Genomic DNA, 11,971 nt, shown 5'->3' with positions numbered 1-11,971 from the left:
TTTTTTTTTGCATTTAATTCCATAACTTTATTAATTTAAGACTTTCTGCTCCAATTTAAGACCTTTTAAGGCCTTAATCTGTGGAAGGGCAAATTAAGACTTTTTAAGACCTGCAGAAACCCTGGTCTTCAAAAAATTATCTACTAAAATAGCATCTTATCTCAAGGTCTCAATCAGCATTTCTAACCATTATGTTCTTGACTGCTTTATTTAAGGATTTTATTAGCGTTAATAGCGTTAGGGATGTCCACCTGTTCATTTAGTTGTGTTACTTGTGCTTCCAGCTCCTTCTCTCCTTTAGCAGGTGTTGCTGACATCACAGGGATCTTTTTGGCAGAGGAGGGTCGGGAGGTGGAGGTGGAGGATTTAGGGGTTGAACTGGTTGATCTAGTAGCTCCTGCACACAAGTTAACAGATGCCATGATGCAATTTAGTAGATGCTAAATGCCAGTTGATTAATGATGAATATTAAGAAATTATGTCACAAGCAGCCCGCCTCTAACAGACCTGCGGTGGGAGAGCTGACGGCATGCTGGGATTTCTTCGGCAGGTTGAAGATCTGCTCGCCGGGATCTGGAGGGGGAATGGCGTCCTGGCCCTGTCTGGCCTGGACCGGGTCGTACTCCTTCCCGTCGTAGTTGGCGTCAAAGAACTTCTTGAACCACTGAATGAAGTCCAGGTTGTCTTGAAACCGTCCCTTGACGAGCTTCTCTACAGGGATGATCTAAGAGGGAAGGAAACAGGATGTAAATGTGAAAAAAATTACATTACACAGATAACTTTCCATAAATACAGATTTATATGTTATATTAGGTGTTCACAAAACAGTGGCGTCCACAAACATATGATTTGTGCTAATAATTAAACCATAAAAATGTAAAATTAAAATAATTTATTTTAAAATAAAAAACAAATTTTTGGGGGGAAAATATTTTTTTCTATTTTATTTTATTAACTGCAAACACCTGAATGTGTTATTAAATTATTGAAATATTAATTTAAAGTCTCAAGTAAATATTTTAGGTCAAAGAGGTTCAGCTGACAAAAAAAGTTTGTGAATCCCAGCATTAATTAACATAAATGATTATTTGAAGTGTGATTTTTTTTTTATTGCATGCTTATGTAAATATTAAAAAAAAAAAAAAATTGTGGCTCGATCACGCTTATTTTAGAGAATCAGAAACACTTTCTGTATGTCAATCATTTTGCACATTTGGGTTTATTGATGTCAGGTTTGCTGACTAAGTTTTGATTTGAGGGTGTGTGGTTGAAAATTGTCTGAAATCGCTTACAGTTTTTAAGAAAAATAATGGGTTATATCCATTCAAGCATTATAAAACAGCACTGTTATTCCTTGTTTTTCAAGTGCACGCTTAAAGTAGAAAAAAGTCTGGAATTTTTTATAAAACGACAGCACTGAGTGAATAACGAGGCTCAAAAGTAGAGGCAACATTTTCAATATAACTTTTTTTTTTATATATATATATAATAAATATTTAATATTAACATTTATTATTTTAACAAATTAAAATTATTTTTAATTACCATTATTATTTATTATACATTTTTTCACACAAATTGTGATTTTTTTTTCATCTAATGTTAAGATTTTGTTGTAAAGAAGGCAATGACAGCTGCACTGTAAAAATATTTTTCTTTGTAAATAAAACAAAGAATATTGTAAGAAAATACTATTTCACTTTTTCTATTTCAAAATTTCACATTTAATTTAATGTGTCACTTGCCATTTATTTGTAATTAATAGTGAATTTTACAAGCAATTTCTTTTTAAGGGTGGAAATAATACAGGTATTATAATTACACAGGGAACTGTAAAGCAGCCATAAATATTTAAACACTGTTTTAGCAGTGTGTGTTCAGTAAGACATAGTGGGATAACAACTACTCATAAAGCCTGTGAATAATAGAATTAAATCAGTCTGGGGTTATGAGATCTTTTATGTATTTTCTTATCACACAAATCCACTACTGTTTTTCATGCTAAAATGTACTTCTCTATGGTGATTTTGAGAGGGATTTTATTTCTAACCAGATTTTCAGTGGTTATAGTGAAAGCATGACTGCAAGGCTCTCATGTTCGTCTCACCTTATCAACGTTCATCCTCTTGAAGGAGGCCTGCAGGAGTTTGAAGTTGTGGATATATTCATGCTCCAGCTTGGCCTGGAATTTCACCTTCTTAAGACTGATGCAGCCGGGAAACAGCATGTCCATGAACTGACAGTACGCTGCTCCTAAAAAAGAGATGCACAAACGATACGCTCTTTCTGTCTCTCCAACACTTTCAACCAGATTTAGTTTCAGTCTCAGGTTCATCTAAGTGTCCAATTTACTCTGCAGTAAACTTAATCTGCCCAATCAGAAGAAATAAAACAAGGGCACTTAAAGGGAGATCCATTTGACTCCAAGGATGTCATTTAAAATGCCATGTAAATCAATGTCTTCTGCCTGGCTAGGTAAAGCAGGAGCTTTTCCAGAGGATATTCAGTGTCTCGGAGATCTTTAAATACCTCTGGCCTGACCTGTGCTTATGCTGAACTAAATTAAGATACTGATGTGATGTCATGCTAAAGCACCGAACCTAAATGATGAAGTTCCATGATTACTGGAAAGAAAACTGCTCTCAAAACATAATACTTAAAAACCCTGAGATTTTAATGCAGATCTTTGAAGATTAATTTTTGTCTCTAACTGTACAAACTGGTATGTTTAGGTAGAAATTAGCAACACATACAGTCTTCAACAGACTGAATTAATTCTTTTATAGTAGAGCTACATATTTGACTAGAAAAAAAAAGTATTAATAGTAATATAACAATAAGAATATATAAATGGAAATGTATATAATTGTGTGTGTGTGTGTGTGTATATATATATATATATATATATATATCACACACACACACACACATTTATTCTTATATTAAATCTTAATAAATCTAATTATTTTCATAATTCTATTATTATTTACTTGAATAGTATGCGTTTTAATTATTTTAGTATGAATTATTTATTTAGTACATTTCTATGCCTTTAAATCACAATTTAAATGACCTGGTAAAGACATATTCCCTAAACTATAATAAACTACTTATACATAAGACTATATTTACAAATACAAATGATGCTGTGTGCGCATTACCATTTGTTTTATAAAGTCTTTTTAGTTTAATGACTAGGCTTTATTAGCCTATTCATTCCATTCCATTCATTAAAATAATTCCTTTCTCATCATTAACTTGTCAATCCTTCTGAAATCCTGCAAAATCCCATCAAATTAAATTAAAATTAAAAATCACACAAAGGACTGAACTGATCTTCTGATAGTTGCAAAAGAATGAAGAGAACTTTACCTGATTGAATTTCAAACAACTAATTAAACGACGATTAATCAACAGCAGTGATCAAAAGTAATGTAGTTATTTATTTCATATGAAATTAAATGCAAATGTAAGAGAACTTGATGAAAGAATACTGAAACTAAATGGGTAGTTGACAAACAGCAACATTTTTGCTATAAGCAAAATGTAATATTTTAGATTTTTTGCAATATTTGCAGTTCGTTTAAACAGCCCTGTGGTATGAAAAAGATTTTAAGTATAAATTTTCCATATTATGCTCATATAAAATTGCATAATAACTGTATAATTGTATAATGTTTATACAATAATTAAATTAAAATTGTTTAAAATAGTTTTCAATGAAATACAGCATGTCAAATTGAAACAAAACTCAAAAACACTATTATTAGAAGATTCAAAGCTATACTTGCTTTTGACTGCAATAACGAAGTTCTAGTTTAATTACTATTTTAACGTGATTAACTCTATTCCCAGGTTCATAATTCATGGCTGTGTTACCTAAAGCAGCTGAGAATTTACAACAGCTTTACTGACCAACATTTATTTACACAAACGTTTAAAGGTAGCAGCCGTCCTACAGCAGCGCAGACGAGCGCTAACAAAATGCCTCTGTGTAAATCCTCTGGGATTACTGGTCTTTGTGTCTAATGAGTGTCAGCGGTGGGTTAAGTTGGGAGGTTCACATACCTGATGACAGCTGCTCCACTTTAGTGTAGTTTAGACAGAGCAGATCGTTCACCCAGGCTGTGATGTCATGCCTGCTCATCGTCTCCTGGGTGATTGAGGTAGAATAAACATTGACCGCCATCCCCCAGCTGTGGACGAGACACAGACATCAGCATCAGAATCATGTGCAGATGTATTGAAGGACAGCTCACAGTCTGAATGACACTATCAGCTCTGGTACTGACTGAATCATCTTGTCAGTCTGAGCAATTTACAATGCATGCATACTATAACAGCAGAATGTATTAAGTCTAAAGTCATCCTCTTACTTTGTTATTAAAATTATGAAACTGTGCAATTGCAATGCATTTCTAAGAGTTTTAGTATCTAAACTGAGATAGACTGAACTGGGACAACATCTATTATTGAATTTATACACGTTAAAGGAATAGTTCACCCAAAAATGAAAATTTGCTGAAAATCTACTCAGGCCATTTAAGATATAGATGAGTTTGTTTCTTTATAGTGCTGGGCGGTATACCGGTTCATACCGAATACCGGTGTTTATTTTTGTTATGATATTAATTTTTAAAATACCGCAATACCGGTGTATGTCGCTTAAACAACGTTCGGAACGCGACACTGTTTGAAAGGGGTCCCTTTTCACTGTTGCACTGTGGTGAGGGAACAGCTGTATGTGTTACTAAGCGTGAAAGTTCCGAAACTGAAGCTGTAGAACTAATAGAACGTGATGACACAGAAGAACTCATCCACAATATCCACATCAGTGTTGCCAGAAGTACGATAATTATCGTATTTGTACGATAATTTTGACCTCTGTACGCTGTACGATCAATAATGAAAAAAATCCCATAATGTACGATAATTTCATAATATTATGACAATTCAAATGATGGTAGTTGTAGCAAACCGATCGTTTCGTGTCTTAGGACATCAATGTGTCGTCACGAGCCACAGGGTTTAATTTTCCAAAAACGATAATTTTGAGCTTCTGGTACGATACTTGGACATTTACAATCTGGCAACACTGATCCACATTGACTGCCACAAATATCCACCGCCCCCTGCCATCCAAAAGAGTCTGACTGCAGCTGGCGCTTGCACTCTCAGACGTGAAGTACTATACAAGTATAAGTATTTAGTACAATGGTCCTGCAAGAACATTTAGTCATTTAGCAGACTAAATGTTTTGGTGGAACCTGTTCAAGTTTTGGTGGAACCTGCGTACTTTCTTGCAGCAGGAAAAGAAAAAGACAAGATCTGCAAATCCGTGGCCACAGAACAGCAGAATATGAACGCAATGCGCAAAGTCTCTTGTTGCGCATTTTCTTTTTGTTTGTTGTTTTTTTACTCAGACGACTCAGACGCAGGCAGTGCGCTGCATGAGACAAAAAAGTAATATAGCCAAAACAACCGCATTTAGTGTAGATGCATGTTGATTTTATCAGACGATGCCGCGATTATAAATGAGAGTGACTCCTGGTTAACATGTATTAAAAGGGGTCGTGTTTAGTCACTATTTAGTGTGGTATTTTTTGACAATATTCACTCATCATGACAGTAAAATAGGGCATTCTAAGTCAATATACTGCAGTATTTCCTCTCTCAATCAGTAGAAAATATGGTTAACACCCGGTCATGCATGAAAAAAAAATACCGTCATGTACCGTGAAACCGGTATAATTTTGAAAAATACTGTGATATAAATTTTTGGTCATACCGCCCAGCACTATAAATTCTTTATCATATTTGGAGAAATTTAGCATCACATCGCTTGCTCACCAATGGATCCTCTGCAGTGAATGGGAGCCGTCAGAATGAGACAGCTGATAAAAACATCACTATAATCCACAAGTAATTCACACCACTCCAGTCCATCAGTTAATGTCTTGTGAAGAGAAAAGCTGTGAGTTTGTAAGAAACATATCCATCATTAAGATGTTCTTAACTTCCAACCATTGCTTTCCGATGAAATCGGAGTCCTCTATCCATAATATTGCAATTTCTGGTGAAAAAGTCATCTGGTCTGAATCAGGAGAGAAATATGCACAGATCAAGCACTGTTTACAAGCGAAAACAATTGTAAACAAATATATCGGTGGATTTTGATGTGAGAGGACAACGGGATTTCCACTTCCTTTTTCCAATGGTGGAACTGTTTGAACTTTTTTTTTCAGAGAAGCAATGGTTTAAAGTTTAAATGATAGATTTGTGTCTTACAAACATGCAGCTTTTCGCTTCACAAGATGTTAACTGATGGACTGGAGTGGTGTGGATTATTGTGATGTTTTTATCAGCTGGTTCTCTCATTCTGACGGCACTAGGGATGCACAGAAATGAAAATTCTGGGCCGAAACCGAAACTTCTAGATGCACTTGGCCGAAAACCGAAAATGGAAACAAAAATGCTTTAACAATTATTTATTATTATTATAAATAATATAAAATTATTTTGTACGACTTTTTCATTTAACTCAATAATTTTAATGATAATGAATATTTTTTTTAAATACAAGCCAATAAAATAACCACGCTTTTATTGAAAGTAAAAATAAAACTGGACAAAAAATATATTAATATTAAATATCAATATATTATTTTTATTCAGTTCTGTGCAACAGAATCAGATTTAACTGAATTTATTTTTGTATAATTATCCAAATAATGTACAGTCCTACAAAGCTATTATTATCAGAGCATGTGAGCAGAGCATAGCGTCATTTTACCAGCGTTGCCTAGTACAGCTCTACTACACCATGTTACAGCACAGTAGCGCTATTGCAAACAGGAACAAGTTTACTACTTAGTATACTAAGTATACTACTATACTATTGATCATGTGCAGTACGTGAGTGGAGCGTTCGCATAGGCCATGAGCAACTCAACTGAACACACATTCATAGAGAGGAATATCCACGCAGTGATGACGGCCAGAGAAACCTGTGCGCTGAACACTACTGGGCTGTGCGGCGTGCCATATATTTTCAGACGTTTTTCTCTTTCGGCCAAAAACCGAAAAAGCCATTTTCGGCGGCTGAAATTTTGGTGCATCCCTAGACGGCACCCATTCACTGGTGAGCAGGTGATGCAGTGCTACTTTTCTCCAAATCTGTTCCCATGAAGAAACAAACTCATCTACATCTTGGATGGTCTGAGGGTAAATAAAATTTCAGCAAATTTTCATTTTTGGGACTATTCCTTTAAGAGCTCTGAACGTTTCCTGCTATCTAGCGTCGCATGTTTTGCCCATAAACACTGTGTAACATGATCCTAATGTCAACTAGGTAATCACCAAGTAAATATCAAGATATACAGAGCGCTCCACGATGTTAAATAGAAGCTTTTGAGCTTTGTTTGTTCTCATACAGAACTGTGAGTTCATTGACTGTCCGATTTTTTCAACTCAAAACTAAACAAAGAAAAACATCTAAAGGAAAAAAGTTTGGCATATAAATAAATACATAAAGTACTTTTTAAATGTATGTACAAACATATTAATTTTCCATCACAGAACAACGTTTGATGTCAAACCAGACTGCCAATAATTTTGCCTCAGACAAAAAAAAAGTCTTTCTGTTTAGGAATTGAGGTTTGCTTGTCCTCCACTGAAAGTCCTTGAAAAGCTATTGATGTGAGGATAAATTTAAAACATCTCAGTTTGGCACAAAACACAGTTTGATTGGGTGGGTGCTGGCTGACATGATATAAGCTGATGATTATTTTTCATGCTATGACTGATAACCTAAATATGACTGATATTAAAATGCTATTTTGTCTAAAAATAAATAAAAACAAACTTAAATCAATAGTACCAATTTAAAATCAATGTTGTGACGCTTAAAATATTTTAGGCATCGCAACATTTTAGTATACAGTATGAAGTATTGATTATTTATTTATAGAACGTTGAACAGTGGGACCGCTAACATATCAAGTTCATGATAACAAAAATAACCTAAAATCAAAAAATTGGGAGAAACGAGCATTAATTGTGTACTTTTTTAAATCAGTTTTTAAAAACATGGTCCTGAAATGTAATCCCTATTACAAACCGGTTGTTTAAAATAATAATAATAATAAAAAAACAATAACAAAGCAAAGCTCTTTTGTGCCACACTTTGACACAAGTAAAACAGCAATGCTGTCCAGTTATTAACAGGGCACAATTAAGCATATGAACATATCAAAGTTTATCTCAATTTACACATAATAAACTAACCTAATTCAATCAACTGACCGAAGCCAGTTTCAGATCACTGCCAATAGAAAGATCCAACAGATCAATCCCGTTCTCCTTGATTTCCCAGTGCACCATCATATGAATAATGAAGCCAATCCCTCAAGAAAACCCACATCTCTTATTATATAAGATTTCTTCCAGGATGACAAATGCACCTCCCTATTAATTTCTCATGGCTTTAATAAACTTAAACGCACACTGCATTTCCAGACATTAGTGCTGTTGTGCTTAAAGAGTAGATTCATCTACATTTAGCAGGAAAGATAAACAGTTTAGTGAGATGTTGGAATGAAGGGAGGAAAAAAATTTCAGAGACAAAAAATCAGTCAACAAAAGCAGTCAACCCAAAACATGTTTATAGACCCGTAAAACACATGCAATCATATTTTTACCGATGCACGAGATTATTACCTAGTATTAGGCGCGACATGCACGCCATAACAGACGATCTGAACAGATTTTGGGGATAGGATGAAATGAATTATATTACGCAATGGCTGACTGCTTGGTGAACATACAGGCCATGCACTGTCAAAACCTGGGAAAGCACCCTGTCAGCGCACATCCCAACATACATCCATCTCAAATCATATACATAACGTCTGAGAAAAAGCCCAAAAGCATGAACGCCTTTACTGAACAGCGTTTTACATGTTTTTTTATGACCGCATCATCGGGGAAACGCCATAGCTGGCTCATGAAAAGCCCCACCGTTAGATATAACGCAGCCATAATGGGAGTTCGGGGTTCCCAGAGCGAGTGCATTGGGAAAGCATGGATTAAAACGTATACTCTTGATATTTTCGGCTAAATGCATTGTTTGTAGGTCGCTTAAAGCGGTGGTTTCTTTGTAAAGCGGCCGGCGGGTGGTAATGGCAGTGTACCTGTAGGCGCGCTCTCCACGCACTGTGTTCTTTCTGTAGGGAATGATGTTGGTGCCGTTGCTGTCCGGAATGATGTCGTTGTTGTTCTCTCCATTGGGGGACAGAGCTTGCATCGGACCGGGCATTTGACTCTGTGAAATACTCGATCGGACGAGGAAAGGGGCGTCGGGGTTGTTCCCTGCCGCCTGCCTGTTTGTTCTCAGTTTAAATCCCGTTTGTAAGAGTGTAAGTGTGTGTGTGTGTGTACAGTGTGTGTGTACAGTGTATATATATATATATATATATATATATATATATATATATGTGAGAATGTGTCTTCCGCTCAACAGCGACCTCACAGGCGAGTCACGGAACTACAGTCATGTGACTTTGGGAGGGACGCTTCAGATTTGAGCCAGTGGAACTTTGCCTCTTCCTAAATACGTCGTTATATATTATATATATTATGTATTTTATAGGAATATAGTTTTGTGGTCTGTCGTCCTCATAAGACCCGGGAAAAAGTTCTCAGGTTTCTCTTCCTAATGACAGACCTGCATCTAGGCCCCAAAATATGTTCATTTTTTATTTTATTTTTATGTGCATTATTCCCCCCACACTAGTTAATGTCTCATGCATGGGTAAAATTGTGTGATAAAGATTAATAAATATGTATGGGTTGACAAAGACATTCCAATTTATGACTAAACTTTATCTCTACTGCTACATATAAATGAATCTGCTCTTTACGCACAACTAAATGTCTGGAAATGCACGTGACAGTGCATAGCATGCTTAATCTTATTATTGTCTTCAGGAAGACAAAATAGATAAATAACAGCATTAATAATTACTCAAATGTTTCTGGAGCACCAAATCAGCATGTTAGTTTGATTTCTGAAGACTGGAGTGCTGAAAATTCAGCTTTGCCATCACAGGACGGAATAAATTACATTTTAAAATATATTCAAATAAAAAAAAAAATTGCAGTAATATTTCATCATTTTACTGTTTTTACTTTATTTTTTTATCAAATAAATGCAGCCTTTGTGAGCATAAGATACTATATATTCAATAATATAAATTATAATAATATGATATAAAATAAACAGTCCAAAAAGAAACATACAGTGCTTTTTGCAATTCTAGATATCTGGCTCTCTATGTGATGAGGCCCGTGGCTCATTATTCTTTACTGTATTGCAAAGAGTGCTGTGATTTAATTTACGATATATACACATTACACAAAGTTTAGATAAGGCTCTTGTTGTATGACATCTTTACAACGTAGTCTCTCCAACCAATCAAATCTATGGTTTTTAGAGTCAAAACAGAGAGATAAATTATCGAAATGGCCTGCCGGGTCATGAGCAATAATCTCAAACTGATGAATGAAGAATTTAGAAGATATCATACTTTTACAAGCGATGACATTACAAATGGAAAAAACATTAGTGAGGTTATTTAAAGTTTTCTTGTGCTCCAGCATAGTACACCAAAGCTAACTGTATGAGATTTTTTTTTTTTTTCAGTTTAAATTTTACATGTTTATGGAAAATGGTTACAAGTAAATTTACAGTGCAATCTGTCTGTGATGTCATTTTACCATGATGTGATCAACAAGGAAAATATCTGTTGATGTTATTTATACTTAAAAATGATGATGAGCTTTAGCTAATAAGTATTTACTCCGATATATACATTTGAGACATTCAAGTGAACAAATTTGGTTGTAGCAAACCCCACTGCAACACTCGACAATACATAAAGTACATCTAAAAATATTACTGACAGAGGTAATAGCTACACATAATTAAACAGCCAAATAGATAGTAAAAGTTAGTGACTGAAGTGTTCCATGCATATGCATTAAACACATGTTCCTACTACCATAAATCTGGTCATAAATAAACTGCCAGTGGACAATGTTAAGCCATACATCTATTTAAGAACATTACAAAAGATTAGTCTCATATTAATGGTTGAGTTTCCAATGGCTGACACTGATATATATATATATATATATATATATATATCAGGGCTCCAGACTAACATTTGAGAGCAGTGGTGTGTGGGGGTATTCGTTCTACAGATGATGGCGCCAGGAGCAGATTTGGTAATGCTGGGGGTGGTGTGCAGGGGTATTAAAATATAGATAATTTAATCATAAAATTACTATTGTTTTGCATTAATAAGTGCAGTTACTAATAATATTTCATGTTCATTTCTTGTTTATTTTTCTTTTGTTTATTGTTTATACAGATTTGACAGTAAAGCACTAAGCTTGAGTTAAGATGCATACAAAATGTACTTTTATTAACAACAGTAACAGGTGCAAAATCTTCTTTTTATATACAGAAAATGTATATATTCCACTCTTATTAAATGTACCATTATTCTTCTAGTATATGGAACTGACCAACTTCAGTGATTATGTGTGATTTAGTAGCAAATTGAAGAAAAGTTTGTTTTTCAAGGCACTTTGTGACTTTTCTTACTTCATACACAAAAAAGTGTAAAATTCTGACAAAATCTGATTTCTTGATGATTTGATATTTTATAATAGTGATTTTATAATTTCAAAATATAGAGAAAAGGTAGAAATGACTAAGCCAATAAGTGCTCCTCTCCTGCTGTCTACTGATTCTAATTGCGATTTGATGTATTTTTTTAATTTTACACAAGTGTTTGTTTACCACAAAGTATATTTTGTTCATCCCATTAAAAATAACATTCAAACTGGATCATTTTAGAGCTTTAAAGTGCTGGAAATAGTTGTGTGAAATGCTTGAAAGTCATTG

At 34.5% G+C, this 11,971-nt stretch overlaps 1 protein-coding gene across 2 annotated transcripts in view; it reads right to left on the bottom strand.

Annotated features, from left to right (window-relative positions):
• LOC107677307 (microtubule-associated protein RP/EB family member 2-like) overlaps nucleotides 1–11,971 on the bottom strand; it is a 17,749-nt gene that overhangs the window by 4,321 nt on the left and 1,457 nt on the right. Inside the window, exons 1-5 of one of the 2 annotated variants that reach the window (XM_016472175.1) lie at nucleotides 9,192–9,449; nucleotides 4,069–4,196; nucleotides 2,108–2,253; nucleotides 508–724; nucleotides 252–397 (exon numbers count right to left, since the gene is read on the bottom strand). In XM_016472175.1, the coding sequence (XP_016327661.1) occupies nucleotides 252–397; nucleotides 508–724; nucleotides 2,108–2,253; nucleotides 4,069–4,196; nucleotides 9,192–9,316 (762 nt within the window). In that variant the 5' untranslated portion in view covers nucleotides 9,317–9,449. Of the gene's footprint in view, nucleotides 1–251; nucleotides 398–507; nucleotides 725–2,107; nucleotides 2,254–4,068; nucleotides 4,197–9,191; nucleotides 9,450–11,971 lie in introns of those variants that run through there. The other variant, XM_016472177.1, reaches the window with a different exon arrangement.

This window comes from Sinocyclocheilus anshuiensis, unplaced genomic scaffold (assembly GCF_001515605.1).
Source record: "Sinocyclocheilus anshuiensis isolate Anshui unplaced genomic scaffold, SAMN03320099.WGS_v1.1 scaffold392, whole genome shotgun sequence".
Taxonomy (NCBI): Eukaryota; Metazoa; Chordata; class Actinopteri; order Cypriniformes; family Cyprinidae; genus Sinocyclocheilus; species Sinocyclocheilus anshuiensis.
This window is presented reverse-complemented; position numbering and strand designations above follow the sequence as displayed.